Here is a 27,048-nt window from a genome sequence, read left to right on the forward strand (position 1 = left end):
CTGTGCAAATTCACCCTGCGTTTGGGTCTGAATTACCCCCATAGACCTATATAAACACAGTGGTTTGTGGTCAGTGACGCTTAAATGTTAAAATCACTGCATTTGTAGGCTCCTTTAGGGCCCATTTACCATAGTATCACATATACAATGCGATCTGGACAGGATCTACTGCCCAGGATTGCATTGTCATATGTGATCCTATCAGCTGGATGTATGTCCCTGCAGATACAGGGACAGGGGCTCCGAATGAAGCCCGTCCTTGCGATCTGCTTCACCAGGTGCCTGGGGTCTGTGTATGCTTGGTTAGCGCTGACCCCAGCTGACCTACACTGACTGCACTGCCTTGCCGGCAATGCGGTATGCAGCCGCAAGGAGCTACCGCCGTCTGAGAAAGGCAGTAGCTCCGGGACCCGATGTGCTGCTGCCCGGTATTTTACATCGGGCGGCATTCCCCATAGAAATGTGTGGGGGGATTGTCTATGAGTGGAGCAGGCGGGATCGCAGCAGGGGATCGATGGTACATTCGGGAGTTAGTTAATATTTGTGGCTAACCACCCAAAACAGGTGTTTTCAGGGAATTGGCCGCAAATATTCTATAGTAAATAGGCCTTTCTGTCTTGAAAATAAGGATAAACACAATCCATGTAAACAAGTAATGGAACTCTCTTTCTTCCAGCAGTTTTGCTGCAGGCAGCTTAAGAACAAGTTCCAGTATCTTTTCAAAGAACAAAAGCAACGGTTACAAAAAGATAAAATGGAGAAGATATCTATTGCCCCTCACCAGCCTTACGGGAGTGATGTCGAGAGACAAAAAGCAAAAGAGAAAACTGCACAAAGGTAATATTCTGTCTCCAGATCTCTTCTGGCTTTCCCACGGGTTATTTTGGGTGCTTCTGATTGAGGCATTGTGTATGAGGAAACACTGTCTTGTTAAAACACTTACCTGAGGTTTATAAACAAAATAGTGGCCTGGAACATTTCTCGGTGACATTGTATTCCGAACTTGTTACTTTCCCAGCACAACATAGGGGGTTATTCAAACCTGATTGCATGGCTGCAAATTCCCAGCCCGGGTGATTATTGATAAACTGCGCATGTGTATGGCTCATAATACGCATTGCCGAGGCCTTGATTGACGGGAAGCCGGCGTTCCAGGGTGGTAACTGTCCGTTTTCTCGGAGTGTCCAGCCCCAAATAGCCAGTTTTTGTTTTGGAGATAAAGTAGAGATAAAGTGGAAGGGATAAAACACCAGCCAATCAGCTATGTTTAAAATATGACAGTGGTGAGTTGATTGGCCGGTGCATTATCTCCTACTTTATCTCCAGTTTATCTCTACGCCAGGCTTTATACATCTGCCCCATTGGGCCTGATTCAGCATGGATCACATATGATAAGCTGCTCGCAGCTTATCATATGGGCCTGATTCAGAACTCTAGGTGCTGTGCGAATTAACAGTAGCCAGCGAACAGGTAGGCACCTCCACGCTATAGTGAAATTCCACCTTGCGAATTAATGTGCTCGCTGTGTGAATAGATGTGTACGTCTAGCGAAGACTTCACAGCCAAACAAATGACTCTTTTCCCCTGGGCACTATGCTTTACAAGCTCGGAGTAGCCAGGGACTTAATGAATGGCTGCGATGAATGCAGGTTTATCCGGGCCGTAGCTGGCGTCACACATCCTCCCCTATAACACTTGGGCACCCCTGCATTTTTCTTAGCACTCACACTAAACGGCCAGTTACCACCCCTAGATGCCGGCTTCCTGTCAATCACCTTGTGAACGACTAGCAAAGAAAAAAAGGAGCAGGCTTTGTCCGCTAACGTTGCACACACGCGCATTATGGCCCATACGCAGTGTATCAATAATCAGGTCTGAATCTGGCCCTTTGTGACACTGTTTTACTTTCCATTAACCTTATTGTTTCTAGGGAGTGACTCTCCCCTACTAATAACCTACCATATATACTCGAGTATAAGCCTACTTTTTCAGAACATTTTTTATGCTGAAAAAAGCCCCCCTCGGCTTATACTCGAGTGAGGGTCCCACTTGAGTCAATAAGTTTTCCCAGTTTTTTTGTTGTAAAATTAGGTGGCTCGGCTTATATTCGGCTCGACTTATACTCAAGTATATACGGTACTTTATTTTTCTTGGATCCCCACATTATGCTGTGTCATCATGGTGCAAAGTGCTGCAACAGTAGAGATGACAGCAGTAGCAGAGCTTATATCTATGTTAGATAGAACAGATCTGAATGGCTTATTTATCACTTTACAAGAGCTTATTTATGGGGCTTTTCATTGAAAGTTCTTTAGTGGCAGTGATCTACAATACAAGCATCACAGAAGGGCAGGCATGTGGGAATAGCCTGCAGAGGGAGTGCTTCAACCACAATAGGAAAAAAAATGACTGCCGTAAAAGTCATTGGGGTAAATTTAGTAAAGCTTCTAAAAATAAAAAGATTATGGGGGGTATTCTATCCCGACAGGGGAAATAGCGGCGGGTGCCTATTCATTGCTGTCTTGCCGACAGCACTGAAGAGGCAGATCGACAGAACGGGCCCAACTTTAAAAGCTGTCGGGCCCGTTTTGTTGATAAACGGCCATGAATTGTTTTACGGGTGAATCTCGACAATCTATGGCTGTTTACTCAGACACGCCCCCTTTTCACCGATTGGCAGGCGGGACATTGAATCCCGTCTGGCGATATACTGTAGAGCAAAACAAAAACAGGCCAGGGTCACGGCTCTCGGGACGGATCAACAGTCATGACATAGGATTCAATACCCCAGTGTGTCTGTCATTTCTCTGTTGAATCCTAGAAAATGATAGGCAGAATCTGATTGGTTCCTATGTGCAATATCACCTCTTTTCTTTTTAGAAGCTTTGGTAAATTTACCCCAGAAATGGAGCTCAGCTATGAGCCTGCTAACTCCTCTATGCAAGAGTCTTTTCTCCTTCAATGGCCACTTACCAAAGGAGACTCTAAATGCTCTGCCATTGTCAATGGAAGTAGGCAGGCCAATCCTGGAAAGCCATCAGGGGGGACTGCGGGGACTCCAAACCCAGACAGAAAGGTGGCCCAGGACTAGAGTTTATAAAGTATAATTTGTCATACACAAAGTTCACATAACCCTTGAAGCAATGTAGAGGTTGAGTAGTGCGACCAGTGCTGCAGACACTAGAGATCTCACCCGGCATTCCCGGTGTTCAATGTGCATTTTGTTAGTCCTGGGCTGCACAATATCTGATATTAGTCCTGCCTGGGCCAATATTTCAATCCCGGGACAGAAAACCCCTCAATCCCAGGATTTCAGGGATACCCGGGATTGAGTTAATAGAAAATATCATTTCTCCCCCCCCCCCCCCCCCCCCCCCCCAGCCAGCCCAGGGCCCACAGTGACTCACCCTCTTCCAGTCCGGGGAGTCAACTCCAAAAAGAACATCACACACAGGTCAGTAGCAGTGGGAGCACAGACATCACCATTGCACTCCAGTCCAGTCCAGTAAGGGCAGGTGCCGGCACTGTAGTCCTTATCCACAGGTGACGGGGCGGGTGTTACACATCGTGACCTCTGAAGTCATATAACACTGCTATACAACAGTCATAGCAGTAATTGAGCCAGTGCTGCAGGTGCTCAGATCTGCCCGTCATGAAAAATAAGTACATATGCGCTCACTGATCCCCAAATCTTGGGATTGGAATCTCCAATCCTGGTATTTAAATCCCACCAATTTTAGGCTTGGCCACCCTAATTTGGTCCTGCTGGAAGAGTGAACCCAGTTAATTCTGATTGGCTGCTACTGAATCAGAAATGTTAATCAACTATAGTGCTTGCAGTACTAAATAACTCCAAAAACCCAAAACAAGTCTCATTATGGTGTAGCAGTATACAGAAAGGCTTAATTAAAATAAATCTATACATTAGATTTGAAACTTTGGCAAAAGAACCCCAAAGTCTGGTCTTTTATTTTCGGTGTGGAAATCCAATTGAGTGCCCTACATATAATAAAAAAAAACTAAAAATAATGAATATATACTTTCTATTACTTTATTAATATACAAAGAGCAGTCATAAGTAATAGGAACAATCTTCCCAGATGTATTTACATTTAATGTGCACAGTTTCTTTAAGGACTAAACCTGCCCCCCCCCCCCCCCCCCAACAACCATTCCAAAAAATCTTTAAGCTAACTTGAAATAAACACATTCACATAAAAGGTACAGTCACACAACTACTAGCGGATGGATGGGCATGTCAGAGCACACAGCTTATAGTCGTAAGGAAAGTAGTAACACTGTCCAGTCTAGGATGAGCGTAACACAATGATAACATACCTAACGAAAGTATTATTTTTTCCAAAGGCTAAGAGAAAGGCATATGGTGAATGTCTTCCAAACAATGATCACCGAGCCAGAGACTGTTACCGAATGTAAGTGTGTTAGAAAATTTAATGTTTTTGTTTGTCATATTAAGCTCATATAAATCAACTGAATAGAAATAAAGGTACTTGTTTCCTAGCACGGCGCCCATGATATTACATTGTATGCCATCTAATCGCATCGCATGCCGGTATATGGCATGCAATGCAATGCGATTAAAATATGTATAAGCCCCTATATGATTTTAAATTGTATAAGCACCCTAATGGGTGCTTATAATGTGAAATACACCCCCACGCCACCCCCATTATCAACGCCAACCCGAAGTGTGGCGAGCGCAGCGAGCCCGTGAGGGGCGGCGGTACGCGTCCTCCAACCTTTTCATACCCCCACTATTCACGTCAGCGTGGAGTTGATTTTATATAGTGTGGCGAGCGCAGCGAGCCAACGAGCCCGAAGCGTGGCGAGCGGACGCGTATTACTTCACATGTATTCCGCGTCCGCTCGCCACGCTTCGGGCTCGGTGCGCTCGCCACACTATCTAAAATCAACTCCACGCCGACGTGGATAGTGGGGGTATGAAAAGGTCGGAGGAAGCGCACCGCCACCCCTCGAGGGCTCGCTGCGCTCGCCACGCTTCGGGTTGGCATTGATAGTGGGGGTGTCGTGGGGGTGCTTTTATTTGTTAATCTTATAGGGGGGGCCAATTAACATTGAAAGCACCCATTAGGGTGCTTATACAATTTAAAGTCGTATACCATCGCATTGTATGCCATATACAATGGTATACAATTTTAACATTGTATGACATCGGGGGCCATCGCATCGCATACCATTGTATGCCTTATGGTATGCGATGCGATGGGCGCCGTGCTAGGAAACAAGTACCGAAATAAATTATAATACATTTTTCAGTTAATTATTGAAATTAAGAGATTGAAATTAGATAATAATATTATGATACCCATTTGCCAAACGTCACATACAAATTGTACATTTATTTCCAGTAAACATGGCTTATTGTTGCCTGTTCTATGAGGCTCTGTAGGAGCAAGTCTGAGCCACAAACATCCAGCTGAAATGTTATGTTAGGCTTCTATGGAACTTTGTAGTTCATTAATTCGGCCCTTTGTGTGAATGTGAAACCTACAGTAGGTACAGTGTGTATACTACTACAGTATATCCGCCTTTTAGGGTGGTATTCAGTTGTTATATTGCGCCCCATTTCCTATCTAACCTGACGGGAAATTGTAGACCGATATTCAGTTGATCTACTTTTTTGTGCATATCACGCTCATTATGGTCAGGTCTAACCATGCACTAACGAATATCAACTCACCACCCTCGGGGATAGCGAACTGAAATGCTGGTTAAAAACAATTGAACACTACCCTTAGGGCCTGATTCAGCATGGCTCGCTAAGCAGCGCACATACGCTGCTTAGCGATCCCATAAATGCCACCTGGTTGCCTGACCCACCGCCGAATCCCCTCGGTACCATGCAAGGGGATGTACGCAAAAACATCCCCTTGCATGCGTCCGAAGCGGAGAGAAATCATTCAATGGTCGCCTTTAGGTAATAAAAGTCCGTATAAACTGAGCAATATAAGTAAATGATATATTCAGTGATGTTCCTCGCCACCGCTGACAGCTTGCCTTGTTGATGATAGTCAACATTGAACATTCTGCCAAAGGAGGGAGTCATTAACGAGGCCTGTGAGCGCACATTAGTAACGATATTCAGCATACACACTAAATTCGTTTTTAAAAGATGACGCTCAGAAGGGGCAAAATAAGCAAAAGCTTTTAAAAAGTCGTCTTTAAAAACGGAAAGCTGAGCTCTCCGCTCTTCCCGGAATCCCTGTCCCATACTATTGTATTAGGAAGAGATATGTACACTGATCAGCGGCAATGCTGGCCTAGGTGCAGGAAACGGAACAAATCTACCTATTCTACAGGCTACGGCAAACGGGGGTCTCTTTCTTTTTCATTCTCACACTCTGTAACTCTCTCTGTCTCTCTCTCTCTCGGATACGGTCGCTAGGTCGATACTATGAAGGATGACATACATTACGTTGACCACTAAAGATCAACAGGGCTTAGGTCGACACATGAAATAGATTGACATGGCTAAGGTCAACAGGGTCAGAAGGTCGACACAAGCAGAAGGTCGACAGTCAAAAGGTGGACATGAGTTTTTCACTGTTTTTAGCCAACCTTTGTGACAGGTGGTATTTCATACCTGACCATCCACTAGGCCGTGGTGGGAGAATATACCGTGCCGGAAGCATGATGAGCGCAGCGGTGCACTGTTAGGTCCACATCAAAATTGGGGGGAAAAAGGGAAAAACTCAAGTCAACCTTTTTACTATCAACCTTCCCATTGTTGACCTAACGCTTGTCGACCTTCCGACCCTCTCAACCATATCAACCTATTTAATGTGTTAACCTAAGCACTGTTGACCTAATGTATGTCGACCATCTGGAAAGACCCCATGTCGACCTTACGACCAGTCGACCTTCCTCATGTCGACCTTTATGCAAATTCGACCTTAAGTCATGTCGACCTTGGCCCATGTCGACCTTAAGTCAGGTCGACCTTCCTGCCAGTCGACCTAGTGGGGTCGACCTAATGACTGTAGACCTAAGTTCATTCTAATAGATGACCGCATCCCTGACTCCCCCTCTCTCTTTATTTTATTCAGCGGTGATCAAGCCCTTACACTAGATATAGCCCAGGCTTCTGTAACAGCCTGTAAAGGTCTACAATTAGCTGTGTTCCCATCCATTACATGACTACAAGCACTGAGTGCCCAGCCTCAACCTTATTTACCCGCTGTTTCCATTTCAGACTATATAAAGCTTTATATGCAGGACCGCTTTGCTATTACTAGAACAGTCTGTTTACATTTACATTTATAAGGGCATTTCTATGATGTAGTATATAGTAAATTGCCTTTGTCTCAGCCTGACTTGTCCTAATGAGTAAAATGTCCACATGTAACATTGTTATTGTTGTCATTATCGAGGTATAACACTGTGTACCCTACAATATTTTGTTTGAGTGGCATATAAATTGCTTGCTTGTATAAGTTGATGAAAAGGAGTCATTGCATTATTATTGTTGTCGGAATATACTAATTCCGTTCCTTGTATGGGCATTAGAACAATAAGACTCCCTGCTCTGAAACACGGCTTATTTCTCTGTAAATATACAGTAATCAGTATATGATTTTACCTGCATACATTTGTTCTAATGTATGGAGATTGCCAGTTGCTGGTCAGAAGCTGAGCCCACAAATGGTAATTGTTTTGTTATTGTATTTCATACGTAAAACTCTCCCTTGTGTACGGTACCGTATAAACACATAATGTGGTATAAAGTGCATCCTTCTGTTAACTTTGTAACCAAGCAATGTAAAATGTGAACATATCCATCTTAATTGCATGATAAATCTTAACTCAGTGGTTCCAAATATTTATTGAATTGTGATGCCCTAGGGCAGTGATATTCAACCTTTTTAATTTGTGGCACACTAAGATTTTAAAATTGCCAAGGCACACTATGGGATCCCCACTGGGCAAAACACATTGGCCCCCATGGGAAAAAACAACTGGTTCCCACAGGTAACAAAAATTAAATACATTGGCCCTTTACATGAAAAGAAGAGACCAGTAAATAACAGTTGAACTGGTGGTGGCTGTAAACTGGTGTGGGCACCCCGAGACCAAAAGTTTTCTTATTGAGGAATTTTTGGGGAGAAATTAAGTAAATTGTGTGTATCTGTCATCCTAGTGCCCTGTACACATGGGGTGATCTCTGCTTAGCCTACATGCTGAGTGGTGATTCCCCTTGAGCTTCCCGTTGAGCTAGATTGCCCAGACACACACAGCGATGTGTGCTGAGCAATCTGTGCTAACTCCGTATTCTGTATGCACGTGCAGGATTTCTATATATATCTTGTCTGCATGTGCTAAAGATCTGAGTGGGCGATGGCGAAGCGTGGGATGGCGATGCGGTGTACACACGGGCGATGTGTGCTAAATTTCTAAGCAATCTAGACAGGAAAACACCCCCCCCTTCCCCCGTGTGTATGCCCCATTAGGGTCACTTACCGTATGTGATGGTGTACAGTTGGTGCTTCCGATTGGCCACATTTTTTATAATTAGCAGCCTGGTTCTGATTGGTAGATCTATACATGTCTAGATAGACAGTCAATCGGTCAACCCCAAAAGGTCAACATGCAATAGGTCGACAGGGTCAAAAAGTTGCTATGGAAAAAGTCAACAGCAATAGGTTGACTGTGTCAAAAGGTCGACCGTTGTTCACTGGTGCCAAGCAAAGCAAGGCACCAGGCTGGAAGCATGGCGATCAAAACAAACCATGCGAGGGTACGCATTACACTAATTTGGGGGGGGGGGGGGGTTGGGCATGTTGACAGGTGTTGACATTGACACAAATAAAGTAAAAAACTTATATGTTTAATCTTTTCATGTCGACCTTTTGACCATGTCAACCTTTTTCATGTCCACCTATTGCTTGTTGAACTTTTGGGCCGACCCTTTGACTATACTGTCTAGATACTGTCTATCTAATAATCCCTATCACTTTGACCATAAATAATTTCACTACTAACCCGGCACCCCTGCAAGAGCCTCCTGGAACCCCTAGGGTGCATAGGCGCACAGTTTGGGCACCACTGTCTTAACTTATTTTTAATTTGTACTTATTCTTAGTAATATACAGACATTTTTTATTTGAATATTATTTGCAATGTAGTTTGTTTTTATTTGCAGTGTGTCCTGTGTTTGACCTTCACATTCTGGTACAATTTTCCACTTGTCCAGTTATGTCTCCAACAACGTGCGCAGCTCCATAATGTAATTTGTGTTCTGTAATCACCGGACTGGTCACCACTGGGTGTGATTTTAATTTGGTTATAGCTACCTGATTGTTACATCACTAAAAGATACTCTGCAAACTAGAAGCTGTCTTACAATGTACAGTATCTTACAGTGATACGGGAAACACGTGAAAGTATGATGGAATACAAAAGGTCTCATTTTTATGAAAAGAAATCGAATAGAAAATACACTAAGAGAAAAGTAAAGTATACTTGCAGAATTTCTTAGCAGTGGATGTGATAGCCCTTATATGCTATAATGGAGATTGATGGGGTGCGTGGCCCTAACGAGGGGAGCTAGTAGAAGATTCTAAATCCTGGGTTAAGCTTTGGTGGAAACAAGGTACACTGAGGCCCCCTCACATTACTATGATTGGAGATTTTAAGAAGTTTGCCCTCATCAGACTTATAGCCCCAAGGGCTTGAATAGATGGATCCTTCCTCTTTGGAGGTGGCCCTGAAGTTGTTGCCACTCAATTGCATTACTTTTGGCATTATAGGCATACAAGCAACAATCTTGTGCATGTATAAAGAAATAAATGTACTAAATATAAATCTAGCAGATTATATGTTAGTGCCCTTATTTGCTGCACTTTAAAAGATTGATAAATAAAAGTTTCCTAACTCCCACTCCCATTTCAACTGTGAAGCCACTCTCAGTAGAGATATTATTTTACAGTGGAAACCATATGAGACTCCCCCACAGCAAAGGAAACATTGAGTTATAGGATGGAAAAATCCATGTTTGTCTTACATCTGTATGCTGGACACACAAGCTGCCATATCTGTAACCAGTTTTCCAATATCTTAGTGTATGTGACCTCCAAATAAGTTTTAAATAAACTGGATTAATATTAGTCATATTTGGAAAAGTTTTTACAACATAACCGCTTTAAGGGTTTATGCAGATCCTATAGAAACTGCTTTGGGATGCACAAATTACCAATTATTGGTATTTTGCAAATGAGTGAGGGCAGGTCCCGCAATGTTGAAAGCAGAAGGGGAGCAGACTGTGAGTGACTGACAGTCTGCTGCCATTTGTGGAGTGATGATGGCCTCCATTTCCCAAAATGGGGGCATGTCCAAGGAAACAGCAGTGATAGCAACTGCAACCTCATCTGAACCAGGCCTGTATCTGCAGTCATTTTTTAACAGCACCAGTTGATTACAGTGACACCAGAACATAAGAGATTCAACTTCTTTGCAGTTGGCCTGATCTTGTCCAGTCTGAGTGAACAAATTCAGTATTTATATTGTTATTCTGCATTACTTTCAAAAGGCAAGATATTCCCGTGTGTTTCCAGCATTAGAATGATTGTCAACTAAGAGTGAAGTCAGAGCAAACAAATGCAGAGAAAGCTGCATTAGCACATCACATTGTACAATGTTTGCCAACAGTAGGCTCAGTAGGTTGGTACTCTTTACTGGCAAATACTGTCAAGTTGGTAGGTGCATAGCAGATGTGAACAAGGAGATCACATTGAGGCCAAACCAGAGTAAGTTTTATTGAAGATAGCATGATGCAAGTGATAGAAGATAAACAGATGTCATTATAATAATCAAATCAATCAAATCAAATATTATTGGCCATATATACTTGCGTATACTAGGATTTTTTTGCAGATTGCGGTGCAGCTACAAGCAAGGGGAACACAAGAGGGGGATGGGACATACAAGACATTTCAATACAGTGACTGTTTCACATTTCAGTGGAAGGCAAGCACAGTTGGACGTTACTATTTGCATTAGTTGTCATAGATTGTTTAATTGGCGGATAGCTGTCGGAAAGAAGCTTCTCGCTGTTCTTGATGATTTGGCAGGGATCGACCTGAAGCGTCTGCCCGATGGGAGCATGTCAAATAGGTTGTGGCCAGGGTAAAGCTTGTCTGCCGCGATCTTCACCGCACGCTTCTTTACCCTAGCAGAGTGCAGTTCCTGTACCGGGGGAGGCCAGCCCCAATGATCTTCTCTGCCGTCCTCACCACCCTTTGCAGTCTGCGTTTGTCGGACTCGTGGGCCCCTCCGTACCAAATTGTGATCGAGGAGCAGAGGACTGATTCCACGATTGCCGTGTAGAAGATGCGCATTTGCACTTGTGGGATGTCAAATATCTTGAGTTGTCTCAGGAAGAATAGCCGTTGCTGGGCCTTCTTGACGGTAGTGTTTATATTGGGGCCCCATTTGAGGTTGCAGGAACTTGAAGGTCTCGACCTGTGGTACCTCGCTGTTGGAGATGAGTAGTGGGGCCACGATGTTCGGTTTCCTTCTGAAGTCAAGCACCATTTCAACTGTCTTGGTGGTCAGGTCAAGGTTGTTCGTGGAGCACCATTAATGTGTCAATCTCTCCTGGGCTAAGTTTTGGTACTGCTGTACAGCACTGTGATGCTTCAACAACACAGGGACTGTAAACAACGAAATTGGAAACGCGCTTCCAATTGGGATAACTCTGGGGTACAAATGATAATATGTCCTTGAATCACACTTTATCTTCTTTTGGATTTTCGTTCACCTCAATATAAAAGAGAGAATGTTATGGTGCTGTATTATCTCTAATTTGTTATAACTTGGAAGCTGGCCAATATCATCTATGAACCGTACTATGTGTAGGCCTCAACCAGTCCTGTTATTTAGCATATAAACCAAACGGATCACTGGATGTCACACCTCCTCTCTGTAATTCACCGATGTTGCTTCCAGTATCTTCAAATTTGTAAATAAAAACTTTTTTACTAAAGAGATGAATAAAAGCGGGGAACTGAAAGCCTTGTACTGTTAGTGGCCTTATGCATAAGGCATGTTTGTGAGCATGTGCAGAGATGGATCTTCTCCCAGGCGACACCTCAGTACCTTCTACAAAATGTCCAAATGTACAGACCACCAACAGGTTAGCAGGATCCTCCACCATACACCCAAATACAGGGACAGTGGCCTGGACATATGCAGACCCCTTTTTAGAGCTAAGTAAATAAAATGCACTGCAGTCAAATCAGCCTGAAATGTAGTGACTCAGAAATGTGATGTAATTGTAGCTAGAGTCAATGCACAATAACACAGACATGTTATATTAAGACAGCTTGTTTGTTCTTGATTAAATTAATCATGGCTAATTTCATTAGTTGATGCAAAAGGAGTGATTAGCAATCAATTAACTGAGATCATGTAAATTAAGTCCTAAAGTAAATGGGAAATCACAAATACATTTGTGTCTACATGAAGTCATTCACTTCTGAATGCTGCTATTGAGCAACACTAGGATGATGAAAGTGTTGTCACTGTATACAATGCCTGATCCAGGGAAGTACTGAACACAATGCTTTCATACTTGAGCTATTATGGTCTGTCATTTTAACTTGTGGGTCCCATACTGTTTTGACCAGGTCTCTGTATACAAGATCATATATAGAAATGAGGAGACATAACCCTACTTGTATATTCTTTTAATTTTTTTGTGGAAAGCATCATTAGAAGAACAAAACCTTTTTTATGTAAGAATGATAATTTTATTTAAATGTATATATATTGTGTGAACATTGTCCTGCTGGTAAGATGTACATTAATATAACATATTGTATTGCTTTTTGTTGATTTTTGTTTCCTCTTAATGACAGATGGGAAGCCAATGAAAACCATTTCTTACCAGCTTTCTAGCGCCCCGATGGGTGGAGACAACTGGACGATTGCTCCGGAGCATCCACATTCCATAGATGGCGCAGATACACTGGACAATGAGTATTCGCTCTATGACTTTACAAATGAGATGGTAATATATACAACCAAAAGCAAGGTTCTACAATATGACTTTACTAAGATGGGATCTATTGAAGATGAGGATGTTGTCCATAGCATCCAATCAGATTATATCTATTATCTTCTAGAAGATGGTTGCTATGGGCAACATCCCATCATCAATAGAACTACCATCTTAGTAAATTTACCCCTTAGTATGTGGAATAGTACAGTGAGGACAGCGCGTGCTTGTTAAACACTGACATCAAGCATATATCTGTTTACAGCTAATGCAAAGAATAAAGGCCTTAAACGTATTGATTTTACATCTCCTATAGCAACTTTTATTAGATATACTGCATTATCTGTATAGCGGTCTCCTGTGCTCCGCATCCATATATTTATATAATCAGATTGAGTTGCTGACTGTACGTTGTTGCTTCCGATTATGTGACAGCCGTGTTCTCTGCTGGGTTATATGCGCTCTCGCACAGCAATTACCGTTTTAATGGTGGGGAACGTAGAAAGAACGTGTTTGATAAATTCTGTAGAAGAGCATGTAAAGGCCAGTAACATATACAGCAGTCATCTGATGGTGATCAAACTAAATGATGATTTATCACCTATACAAAATACAAATAAATATATTGGTACTGTATATTGACATAGTAATTCTGATTATTGTAGATTACTGAGTAGTAAATTTCATAAACTTACAAAATAGTCTATACTTTTATTTTTTAAATTCGTAAAGCAATGCTTTATTTCAGAAATAAAGCATTTTTCTTTTTTTAAGACTTTCTTCATAACCCAATGACTATAAAGATTTAATACATATTCAAGTCCCAATGTGTCCTTTTTATGGAGCGAAGACCAGGACTGTACACTGTATTCTAGATGAGGCCCTACTAATGATTTATAAAGTGGCACATTACAATGTGTTTCTTAACCTTTATACAGCTTTTTATGCATGCTAATACCTTGGTTGCCTTCACTTCTGCACCTTGACTTTGGGCGGTCGTTGCTTAACAATACTATTTGGGCCTGATTTCACTCGATTCGGTTGGATTTGTCACAAATTGCATTTGGTAAATCTTATGTGCAGCCTGAAGGTGGGCAGGGGAAACAGAGAGGAAGTGGGCAGTGAACACGGCGAGGGCCGAGGTACCAGAGCGTCGGGTAGGGGAAGCCGGGCGGTGGGCGCACATAGAAAGAAAACCCCATACAAATGAATGGGCAGCCAGTGATTGGCTGAGAGCTCTCAGCCAATCACTGGCTGCCCATTCATTTGTATGTGTTTTTTTTCTATGTGCGCCCACCACCCGACTTCCCCAAAACGGTGCTCTGGTCCCTCTTCGCGTTCACCGCCCACTGCCTGCTGCTTGCCCTGCTCCCCGCCAGACTCTCGGCTCCCTCTGCCTGCAACTCCCCAGGAACTGCATGTGATAAATCAAGTGCCAAATCAAGTGTTTGCTTGGCAATTTTCACACCTAGTTTGACAAATTCACTAGGCACTCAAAGGGTTAATAATGAAGGCAGCCATATTTATTAAAATGTACCATTTAGTAATGACACCACAAAACATTCATGCTTTATTTCAGACCATACCGGAGAGATTTGAAGAAAAGTTCTACAGAACAGGAAGGAAATTCCTCACAATGTTTCCAGATAGATCTACTCAGATCTTGTATCCTTTCCTATCCCAAACTCTGCATTCCGCACTATTAGTGATGGCTTTAAATGCACTGACATTAGTTTTCCTTTCCTATCTGTAGTTAGATGAAGCAAACTTTTTACAACTTATAATTTAAAGAAACTTTTTGACATTTGAACAGAAACCGCTTCTGAATGTTTCAGCATCATCAATCCTAAATTGAATTCTCATTTACTAACCATTTCGGGCCTGATTCTAATTTGAAAATATAGCAAAAAATAAATAAATGCAAGTACTGTAAATATGTATCTGGCAAAGCCATGTTGCATTGCAGGTGGGGCATATATGACGTGGACAGAGAGATTAAGATTTGTGTGGGGTGTGTCCAAATTTTAATTTAACTCATGGTGTAAAAATAACACTAATATTTGATAGCTTCATGTATAAGCAGAAAGTGTTAATCCTGTACAGAAAATTGATACACGTATTTGCTCCCCTTTCATCGCAACACGGTTTGTTCCAGGTACAAGGTTACTTGCGTGTTTGCTTTACTTCTAATTCAGAATCAGGCACTTGATTTGACGTGAACAGAAATGCTGTAGTCAAAAGGTTCACAAGTCAATGGGGAGTATTCAATGATTTTTTTCTCCATGTGCAGCGAATCCTGTTTAGGATTCGCTGCACATTCGCAGGGTTTCGGAGGGCTGCAACATTTGCTGCCAGCACTCCCTGTCACCCTATTCAATGCAGCAGGGGCTCGCTGCCCCTGCTGGCGAATTTTAACTGAGCCGGGGGACGGAGGCAGGCAGGGAGATGTAAGCCTCCCTGCCTGCCCCAGAATTTGTGGGGGAGAGCTCCCGGGGCACAGGCAGCAGAAGCTGCCCCCCCCCTGATAGCTGGCAGGGGACAGAGGTAGGGAGCTGCTCCACTGGTCCCGCTAGTAAGAAGCCAGCCGGGACCAGTGTGCAGTGAATATATGAATATCTAATGAGCGGCTCCCTGCCCCCTGCTGGCGAATGTGTAAAAAAAATGTTTTTCTATATATATTAATGTGCTTCTAGCATTGAATACTGGCCAATGTCACTGGACAGTACACTGAATACTGTATATGCTGTTAATTCCAGTGTTATTACTGTAGTTTTTGTTTAAACACTGATATTATAGATTTTACATTTTATTAAAGAAACCCTTCAAACAGAATAGCCTTATACCTTTATTTATTTTATACCAAAACAGTGCTAGTCAGAAAGGCTATTAAGGAAAAAGTATTATAACATTATTATGTGAAAGGATATGATATTATTTATTATCGCAAATAAAAGTAAAAACATTAGGTATTAAAACGTGTTATATTTAAGATCGTGTTTACTTCAGGTACCTCCAGCATGAGTCATGTGGCATAAGTATAATTAGCAGTTGGTAGCTGTATAGTGTCTCCTTTCAGATGTATAAGAATGTAATTTAGACCAACTTAATTTTAATTGTGAAAGGTGGCATAAATGAAGAAAATTCTTTACTTTATGGGCAACAAACAGAATGTCCAGTAAACCACATGCCCAAACATAGGTGCTGAAACGGGGGTGGTGGGAGGGGGGGCAAGGGGACTGTTCACCTACCCAAAATGAGAGGCGCCAGTGAAAGTACTAGGGGCCTGATTCAGTTCTGCTCGCTGGGTTGCGAGTGTTCGGAGCCCAGCGAGTAGGTAAAAGTCAGCCTGCCGAGTTCTCGCCCCTGTGCATGGCTGTGCACGCGTTCACAGCCGTGCACACAGGGGGGAAATTACTCACCATCAAATGATTTTCCCCCTGCTCACAAGTTCCAAGTAAGTCTAGACTTTTATGTGCTGAAATTAACAAGCAAGCTTCTATGGACTGCATCAGCTGCAGAAGCCAGATTTGGCTTCCATTATAGCAGGTGGTGGTTTCCCATTGGTAGGGCTCTCTAATTGCAGTCCAGACTGGCAGTCTCAGGGAGAGAAAACACCTCTATCTGAGCATGACTGTCCAACTCTGGTTAGCACTGCCACTGTTTAGGGGTGCACACACGGAGCGATCCTTCTAAGCGATTTTGACTACATAGTCAAAATTGCTTAGAAGGTTAGTAAAGATCGCTGTCAAGGTTAGACAAATCGACCTATAATATTTCTTAGTAAAAAAGAGTTGCCAGACAAGAATATTTTGACTAGATCGCTGGCTGTCTAGTCAAAATCGCTGCTATTCACTGCTGAGGGAGATATTCACTAGGTGATCTGCAATGAATACCAACCAAGTATGTTAATTCTATTATAGTCAAAATCGCCCATATACAAAATCGCTTAGTCCAAATCGCTGGTGCACTTAATCAAATCGCTTAGTCAAAATCGCTGTTTCATCTAGTCAACTCACTTAGTCAAAATCGCTTAGTCAAAATCGCTAAATAGCAAAAATCGATCCTTTAGGTAATCTCTGCGGGTGGTGGAGTTAATGACATCATGGAAACCTGGGTTAAAAAGTAATTCTACCTACAGAATGCGTGCCTATTCAGCGTATTCAACATGTACATTTTAAAGATCTGCATTTCCAAGATCTTTGGTTATATGCCTTATCCGTCAGCTATCCTTCTGGAAATCTGGCCATTATTGTGATTCCAAGTAAAGTGAAAGAATCTGTCTACATTGTTCAAGAAGATAAAGAGCACAATGCAGACATCTTGGCAGTATTTACATCTTCCGGGAAGGCTACCTGCTACCACCCAAACAGGACTGTATGGTATAACATTTTATTAAAAACCTTTTTATTTTCCATGTTACAAAAGAAAAAAAAAACATCATAGACAGCTGCAGGCTGATCATTTGTGTGGCCCTGAGTAGAACACAGTATCGTTGGTTGTAATAAGATACAGATATTTATAAATGAGTAGGGAGGGTACATAGACCCCCATAGTGTGAAACCGTAAGCAGAGGGGGTCCTGTAGTTCTAGTTGTGTCTGGATGGAAATATGGCTTTCAAGGATATTGTTAAATGCTGCAGTTGGTAAAATAATGGGCACTTAACCATTTGGGTGCCAAGGGAATTTGTCAAAATTGTAGTGAATATTGCCAAGCAAACTTTTTTATTAAACCCTTTGAGTGCCAACGTTGCTGTGAGAGATCCTCAAAATATCCGTTGTAAATGCCAGAGTGGCTCACAGCGACTGTTCTTTTTCTGGGTGCAATATTTAACTAAACTTCGATGAATTGACTTGGCTGTATATGTATTTATTTATAGTAAAAGAACAGTCGCTGTGAGCGATGCCGACATTTTTAGCAGATTTTTTGAGGATTGCTCACAGCATTGTTGGCACTGAAAGGGTTAAGTCGTATAGTAAACCATTGGGCTCTTCAGCGGGGTTCCGAGCTTTGAGAGCATTGCAGACCTTCTTCTGTGCAATGTGGAGGCCTATTTAACTAAGGAACAACAATATATGCATGAGAAATCACAAGAAGAACGGCATTCATTTATATGGGAGAGTAGGTCATCCCTCATGGGTGCATGCTTGTGAATATTGTGCAGTCAATTATAATATGATTTAAATGCATCACTAATTAAAGTAGTTATAATGCAGAGTGTCATATGAGGAATTGGTATTGCAGTGTTTTCAGCAAGGTATTCCGGATTCACTTCAGAGGAATTAGAATGATCTGCTAGTAGCTAAGTACAATATATTGATATTTGCAGGCCTCCTGCTGCAGCAATGAATACAATTGCAACATCATTGAGCTGATAACATTGGCCGTTTTTTGCCCAGGGTGTATGCACAGCGATGATAACTAAAATCGCTGGGCTGAAAATCTTCCCCCTGCGCAGTAATTTTTCGCAGCTGCGAACGGATTTCTCTTGCAGGATGCTAGGGAAACCTGTTCAGTCTGCTGGTCAGGGCTGCCATTAGGAATTTTGGGTCCCGGACCAGAAATCAGTCCCACCCCCCCTCATCCTCCCTCCTCAATTCACTTCCGGCTCCTGCTCCCCCATCCCTTCTCCGCTGTGCTGCCTACGCTGCGCTCAGTGCGCTGAACAAAGCAGGTCCTGGAGCGCAGGCTTCTTCAACTCAGGACACTGGCGGCCAATTAAAATGCAGCGCCGGCTGGTGAGCCAATCAGAGCTTGCATACCATACTGAGTTGTAGAAGCCTGGGCTCCGGGACCTGCTTTGTTCAGTGCACTGAGCGCAGCGCAGACAGCACAGCGGAGGCAGTCAGGTGGAGGGGGGGTGGTCAAAATGAGCTGCCCGGGCCCTTCCATCTCTCAGAGAGGCCGGGCCTGGGACAGCTGTACCCAGAGCACCCCCCTAATGGCGGCCCTGCTGCTGGTAATACCAACAGATGAATGGTGGCCATCGGCGATGGTGCAGGAGCGCTCATCAGCTCACACCGTTCATCACTATCCCGTACACACTGGTCGCTTTTGAGCTGAAAGCAGCTCGAACGGTGTAACTGAGCTGCCCAAAATCACCCAGTGTGTATGGGCCTTTACTTTATTGTCCCCATTCCAAAGCGTTATACATGTGATATAACATAGCTGGCTGGTGCAGCAGGTTCCTGGTGGTCACTATAACACCTTTCCTTGGAATTAAACATGACATTCAAATCAATTTGCATATAGCCTTCACCTAATATAAGGAAGACATTTTAATTCATACTAAAAATATGCATTGTTTCAGGTGATAATAGAAACCAAATGACGTGTTTGAATTTAATTAAATTGTCTAAAGCAAATATGATTATCTGGCACTGTTCAACAACAGAGAATTGCTTGGCGGTGGCAGTAAGGGCATAGGCATAGCTAAACTAGTTACTTAAAGATTAATGAGCTTATTCGGTGTACCCCTTGTAAGATTATCACCAGAGACATATATACAATAGGAGTGCAGAAGTTTAAGCCAAGCACCCTGGAGGCATGGGAGTACAGGGATACAATTAGGCAGCTCTGTATATGAAATGTGAAAATCCACATCTACACATACATGTACTTCCAATAGATTCATTAACCTTATAGATCTCAGTGATAGAGTATACAGCTGTGGTTCTTACTATATCATTATGGGCAAGTAGAATGCACAGCCAGCTTGCTTGAGACAGAGGTGGATGTAACATTCCAGAACACAGTGGTTGATGTTCTGATACTTTGCATGCAGGACGTGAGTTACCTTTAGTCAGCAACTGGGGGAGGTAAAAAAACGCAGGGACATCAGGACTGTTTTATGGATGTACCATACAGAAGTTAGCCACTGCAAATTCAGACGCATCTGGAGAAGCATTCTGAGACAGGGTAGTGTTGATCAGGGGTTCAGTGGTGAGACTGATGTGTGTCTGATGTTACTGCTTTGTATATAAGTGCCAGAAATAAAATGCCATCAGTACGAAGACCATGTCTGTGCGGGCAGCTGTGTGCCCCAATGAATCATGCTACTAAGAAAATTCAATATCCATAGTATTCTTAACTATTTACAGCATGAGTCTTTCAACTGTGGCCCTCCAGATGTTGTGAAACTACAAATCCCAGCATGCCTTGCCACAGTTTTAACACTCCCTTATAGCAAAACGGTGGCAAGGCATGCTGGGATTTGTAGTTTCACAACATCTGGAGGGCCGCAGTTTTAAGACCCATGATTTACAGCTTCTAACATCCACCTCATCCAACCCACTCCCATCTCATTATACTTACCCCCTATTCCTGTGACTCCCAATGCACACACCATGCATGCATGCACAGCTGAGATGATGATAAATCTATCTAAGGACACGTGGGTACTGAGGTTCGAGGAAAATAAATTCCGTACTGAATTAAGAAGAGGATTCTTCACCATTAGAGCAGTAAAATTCTGGAACTCATTGCCGGTGGGGGTGATTACAGCAACTACTGTTAATGAATTTAAATCAAAACTGGATGCATTTTTGGCCACTAAGGGAATTCTATAGATACGGGCGCTCTTCACACCGTAGTAAGGGGCTGAGCCCCCTAAATTCGTGAACATTTGTATATGAGAAAGATGGTTAGAATTGTATGAAAGATGGCCTGTATTGCAACTTGAGTTATAGGTGAAATGTGTTAAGTAGAGAGCATATGATTTGGAAGGGGGTGTGTATTGTTTTGTTTAATTAAAAAGCGGTTACAGAGTAAGATGTACATTTATAGTGTGGAGGGTACAGTGACATTTGTGGGTGGGGGGGGGGCTGTGTGTGCATGTTGTTTAGGTGTGTGTGTGTGTGTGTGTGCAATAGTATGGAGGTCACGACACAGGAAAACAGTAGGCTGGGTAGTGATAGGGGTGTGTGGGCATAAGGGGGACTAAAGAGGAGGGTGGGAGATACTGTGCAGCTTCTGCCAGTGGGTGAGGGCCCAGCGTGGCAGTACAGGAGTACAGGATGGTGGCCCTGAGTCAGTGTCTCCTCCTTCTGGGTGGGAGTTAGGGTGCATGAGAGCAGGAGGCTGGGCTATGAGGCATGACAGGGGCATGTGGGCAACACAGCATCAGCAACTCCCCAGTGGTGGAAGTTACGGTTCAGGAGAGCAGGAAGCTGGGTAGTGATAGGGGTGTGTGAGTATACGGGGGACTAAAGAGGGGCTTAGGGGTGCAGTGAATTGCGGGAGGGGGGGGGCCGGGCGGGTTGGCGCTAATCGTGGGAGGGGGGGTCGCGGGGTGCCGCGACTCGCAGGAGTGGGGGGTGTCACGGGGTGGGGCACAGTCTATTTCTTTATCTCGTAACGAGGACCATATTGCTCCTGCTGGACTCCGCTCCCCCCTCACGCAGCCGATGCCGGCACCCCACTGGCTGCCGATATCAAAATCGATTTTGGCGGCCTCCGAATCGGCTTGTGTGTTCACGCGATAAGTTCAGTATCAGTATTTTAAAGAACTGTTTACTGCAGAAATGTAATCTTATATCTCTGTAATATATAAACAGTCAATCATCCGTTAGTCACAGAATATATGTTTAATACTTAGGATATTTTCCAGTATTTTTAGAAAAGTAATCAGATTTCTGTCACCCAACTGCCTCAGAACTATAACTCAATATACATCAAATAATGTATATCAGCCATGGTGGATCAGTAATGCTATATGCTATGTGCATGCCACAGGAGCTTTGTAGTTCCTTCAGGTCATACTCCTTTATATTTGTCACACAGAAAACATTGTATTGAAGAAACAAAATCGTCCTGGTCTATAACATTGTGAACAATTCCTAATTAGTACTTTATGTCAGGGTTCCCAACTACAACCCTCAAGGTTTCCTAACAGGTCATGTTTTTAGGATTGCGGCCAGTGGAAGCAGATGGGATAATTGAGTCATCAAAATAGATTGATTCACCTATGCAGGATTATGGAAATCCACAAACCATGACGTTGGTGTCAGTTTTAAGACCGGTTCATTCTACCTTCCCATGAACTCCATGAACTCCTCCACTATAACAAGTGCAATATATCTTTAACTCTTAGAGCAGTATTCAATGCCGGGGTTGAGCTGTGACAGCGAGCTGTGCTGCCTGCTCAATGTTACAGCTCGCATGGTCATATTCAACTGACACCCCCCCCCCCCCCTTTACAGTGTAAGGCATACTTACCTACATTTGTTAATTCCGCTCCAGGAGATTCCCATTGAGGAGAAGCATGTGCGAGGTGGGGTCAGGTCACAATTGGATAATATTTGCATAGGGATGTGACCAGAGACAGAGTCAAGGAGGGGCAACAGGGGCAGTCGTCCTGGGCACCCACATAATAGGGGCCCCCACATTCTCCTCCTCAATCGAGCATGCTATTAGTACTGAAATCGGCGCACAGTATGATTCAGCGGTGTCTCTGATTTCCCCAATACACAGCAGCTGTCAGTGCCGCCTGCCGAAGTGCTGCTGAAGTCACTGTCAGCCACTGGCGGGATTTCACAGTCACCGCCGTAGGGCTTTTTGTGATCTCCAGGAGTTGGGATTTAGGCAGCGTCATTTCACTCATCCTGAGCTCCATCCTCAGCTGCATCCTCAGCTCCATCCTCAGCTGCACCATCAATGTGTGACTGGCTGGCAGCGGGCTTTAATCTGTGCAGCACCAGACATATCATTTATTGTGGATTATTCATAAACAACAGCACTATATACTATCTTCCATGGGGTAACTAACTTTATTTATCTACTTATATTTTATGAGCTACCTTTCAAAATCTTATGATGTCTGTCCATTTTTATGTATATGTTCTGTCATTTTAACAAATGTATTGAGTCCCATTTTCTTTCGTAATGAATTGAACATAATCACAATGCTGATTGACAAATTATGCTTTATTTGTACAACCGCCATTACAGTATATCACTTTTATCGATAAAGGCCCCCCACAGACCTAAATCCAGCCCTGGATGTGCCAAAATGACGCAATTATCATATGATGACTACATTAGCCCCCCCCCCCCCTCCCTCCACCAGCATGGCAGTTTTACTGTATTTCTTTCCCCATTCTTCCCACTTCACTAGGAACAGGAGGGTCGCCTTAATTCCTAATCAGGGTATTACTACCTGTGCAGAATTTCTTGCTCTTTGTGTTTGCATGGGATTCCTTCAGGTGCTATCGGTTACTCTCAGATTAAAAAATATACTGGAAGGTTAATTTGCATCTGCCACAACTAACCCTATTATGTTTCTGTGTGTGGGAGTTTAGGTGCCCAAACACTAGTAAGATTTGGGCCCTTTTCACCCAATTTCCAAAGATCGGACAGAGAAATACTGTAGAGAGAAAGGTGTTAAATTGCATATGTTTTACCTCTGATTCTGATCCGATGGCTGGTCCCGTAAGCATTGGATCGGAGATGGAGATCGCTAGGGCTGCCATCAAGATTTGGCGGACCTGGCAGCCTTGGCTGGGATCGCATACTATACATTATATGCAAAATGATCACATCGTATCTGGTCCTGCCACCCGGGAAGCTGCTAGGAAGTTCAAGGGAGATTGTATGCGACTTCTCCCCTCGGAAAAGTTGCATAAGTGAACAGGGGCCTTTTTACTGTAAGCTCCCATGGGGTAGGAACTAAATAAAATATATTCTATACATTGCTGCCTAATTTGGTGGGGCTATGTAAATAAAAGTTAATAATAGAAGCATTTTTTTTATTTCCACATACTTTATTATTACACATCAATATAGAAAACAATTGAAAATGAATACATATATAAAATACAAAACATGACAGTGCTACATTTAAATTGTCTTCCGTCATTTTGCAATGTTAACCTTTGCTGACTTGCTGGCCTGAACAGCTACAATTGACACGCTTCGGGCTCTGTGGCTCGCTGCGCTTGCCACACTATTATAGAATAATCTCCATGCGTAGTGGATAGTGGGGTTATGAACAGGTACAAAATCAGATGAAATCGCATGCGATATATCTGCGGAAAATTATTTTATTTATTAACGCCTACATATTGGCCCTAATTCAAATCTGATCGCAGTGCAAGTTTGTTCTCAAAATGGGCAAAACCTTGTGCACTGCAAGTGGGGCAGATGTAACAGATGCAGAGAGAGTTAAATTTGGGTGGGGTATGTTAAAGCAGAAATCTAAATTGCAGTGTAAAAATAATGCAGCCAGTATTTACCCTGCACAGAACCAAATAACTCACACAAATCTAACGCTATCTATACATGTTACATTTGCCCCACCTGCAGTGCACATGGTTTTGCCCATTTTGAGAACAAATGTGTACTGCGATCTTATCTTAATAAGGGCCTCTGTGCAGCGCTTTGCAGAGAATATTGACTTTTACATAAGTCCCTGCCCCAGTAGCTTACACTATTTATTCCCTACCAGATGTATACACACACTGAAAACTCAAGTACCTACAGAAGAAATGATGAAAAATGGCGGTATATTGCGCTCTACCTACTAAAATGTGCGTGGTGCTGCTTAATCCTCGGGGTTTGTCCAGAAACCCTTAGTTACAGTTTAAATAGATGAATGGATAGCGCACTCTATGTGTGGTATGTATAGTGAAATGGGTGGGGAGGTAAGGTGAAAAAAAAAAAGGGGGGGGTTGGGGGGGGGGGGAAGGGGATGGGGAATGAATTGTGTGGGAGGTTATGTCGGGGGGTGTGACGGTATCTAATGACGGTCAGGAGAAGAGGTAGTAAATAAGGAATATTTATTTAATATAAACAGTATTAATGTTAATAAGCGGGTGTTCCGCTATGGCTGGTGTCGACACAGTCAACTGAGCAATGTCGGTATGGATCGTTGCACACTTTACTGTCCCTGTAAGAGCCCTTTGCGGGAATTGGGATGCCAACAGGTTCCCTTTTACCATATGTCCTAAATGGACATATGTCTCCTATAGGGATACAGTGAGGTGTGGAGTCTCTGAGGTGATTGTCAGCGTGCTGGTGGTGAGGAGTCCCTTTTGGGGATCAGGGTGCCAACAGGTACCTTTATACCATAAATCTGACGGACTTATGTCTCCTACAATGTTCGTGTGCTGAGCAATACAAAACTCTGTGTTGAAAAAACAGATGTGCAGGGAAGAATATCGCGCAGGTAGCGGCGTCCCGTAACCTGCTTCTTACCCTGTTTCTGTTGCTGTTCGGACGTCCTGGGCTCACTGGGAGTGCCGGGGTCCTTGGGTTACTGCTGCTGTTGCAGCGTGGATGTGTCGTCTTCCTCCGCTCCTAGCGGGTGCCGGGTTGCCGGTCTGCAGGACGCGGCGTGTCCCGGCGCGCTGTGATGACGTCAGCGTCTCGTGCTGACACGGAGGTATCGGAGGCGAATGGATGTGTCGGGCGGCAAAGTGCCTGTGGGTGCTAAATGGTCCAACGCGTTTCAGCTGTGAGACAGCCTTTGTCAAGGATACTTAATGGGGATATGCAGAGTGTTTAAATAGGGTATGTGGGTGGGTCCAGTGTGTCACGTTAGTGGGAGTATCTCCCATCCTGCGTGCTGCCATGGTGATGATAATGCTGGTTGGTCAGAGGTCAGCAGTTCATATTTATCATACAGGGAGTCATAATTGTTTAGTCGTTTTTAGATGGTACGGATGTCGGCATAGGGTTGGGTGCGATGGTATTAACAGATGGTGTTATTAATCATGTTTGGAGGGTAGGCAAGTCGGTATGTGGTTAAATGGGATAATGTCAGCAGGTGGTGTCCTTATTGAACGTGTGCATATCAAAAAATGGGGGTGTGTGAGGTGTTGGTGAATACTGTCTGGTCATAAATCGGGGAGGTCACAGTAGGATCGTCATACTGATGTCTCTGAGGTAAAAAATTGAAAAAAAGGGGGGGGGGATAGGGGGAATCGGGTGGGAGGGGTAGATGGGAATGGGGAAAAGAAATGGTTTATTATTTTTTATTTTTTTGTTATTTATTTTTTAATCATCTAGGTAATGCTGCTAATGTTAAACTCTATGTTGTGTCCATTGGGTTGCATTGTTTTTAAGGTGTAAATCCACTTCATTTCCTCTTTATTGATTTTTTTGTTGTAGTCACCCCCTCTCCAGTTGGGTGTTACATGTTTGATACCCATGAAAGTCATGAGTGCTGGATTTTGGTTGTGTTTTTCTTTAAAGTGTTGTGACACACTATGTTGCTCGTATCCAATTTTAATATTGCGTATGTGCTCGTAAATACGGTTTTTGAGCGGTCTGATAGTTCTTCCTATATATTGAGTGCCACAGGGGCATGCAATCAAATATATAATCCCTTTTGTATGGCAGGTGATCTCTTCCCTGATTGTATACGTTTGGCCTGTGGTATGTGAACTAAAGGTTTTCTTGGTCTTGTTTGCCCTTTTTGAAATTTTGCATCCCATGCATGTTCCACAATGGTGGAACCCTGGGTTAAGTGTGCTGCCGTCAATTTTACGTTGTACTGTTTGTGTTGGGGGGATATGGTTGCATACTAACTGTTTTTTAATGTCCGGTGCTTTCCTATAGACCACTTTTGGTTGTGGGGGTAGGATGTCTGTTAGTGTGTCGTCTTCCAGAAGGATGTGCCAGTGTTTTTTGACTATGTGTTTGATTTGGTTTGCTGAATTATTGTATTGTGTGATGAAGTAGGGGCCGTCCTTAATCTCTTTGGTGTTGATATTTTTGTTCACTAGTAATGCGTCCCTATCTGTCTCTTGTATTTTGTCGTATGCGTCGTCTATTGTTTTTATACTGTATTTCTTTTCTTTGAATTTTTGTTTGAGGTCTTGTCCTTGTGTTTGGTAGTCCTTTATCGTGGTGCAGTTTCTCCTGATTCTGGTGAATTGCCCTAGTGGGATACTCTTGATCCAGTTGGGGTGGTGACTGCTGGTGGATAGGATGTAGCTGTTTATGTCAACGGGTTTGTGGAAAGTACGAGTGTTAAGTGTGTTGTTTTCTATGTATATTTCCAAATCTAGGAATT

At 43.1% G+C, this 27,048-nt stretch overlaps 1 protein-coding gene across 4 annotated transcripts in view; it reads left to right on the plus strand.

Moving 5' to 3' along the window:
- Positions 1-27,048, plus strand: part of ERICH6 (glutamate rich 6) — a 57,810-nt gene that overhangs the window by 25,015 nt on the left and 5,747 nt on the right. For 3 of the 4 annotated variants that reach the window (XM_083177956.1, XM_083177959.1, XM_083177960.1), the window contains exons 8-12: positions 677-837; positions 4,366-4,433; positions 12,897-13,048; positions 14,616-14,701; positions 17,260-17,415. In XM_083177956.1, the coding sequence (XP_083034082.1) occupies positions 677-837; positions 4,366-4,433; positions 12,897-13,048; positions 14,616-14,701; positions 17,260-17,415 (623 nt within the window). The remainder of the gene's footprint in view (positions 1-676; positions 838-4,365; positions 4,434-12,896; positions 13,049-14,615; positions 14,702-17,259; positions 17,416-27,048) is intronic. The other variant, XM_083177957.1, reaches the window with a different exon arrangement.

The sequence above is a fragment of the Crinia signifera genome, chromosome 3 (assembly GCF_055691185.1).
Source record: "Crinia signifera chromosome 3, ASM5569118v1, whole genome shotgun sequence".
Lineage (NCBI taxonomy): Eukaryota > Metazoa > Chordata > Amphibia > Anura > Myobatrachidae > Crinia > Crinia signifera.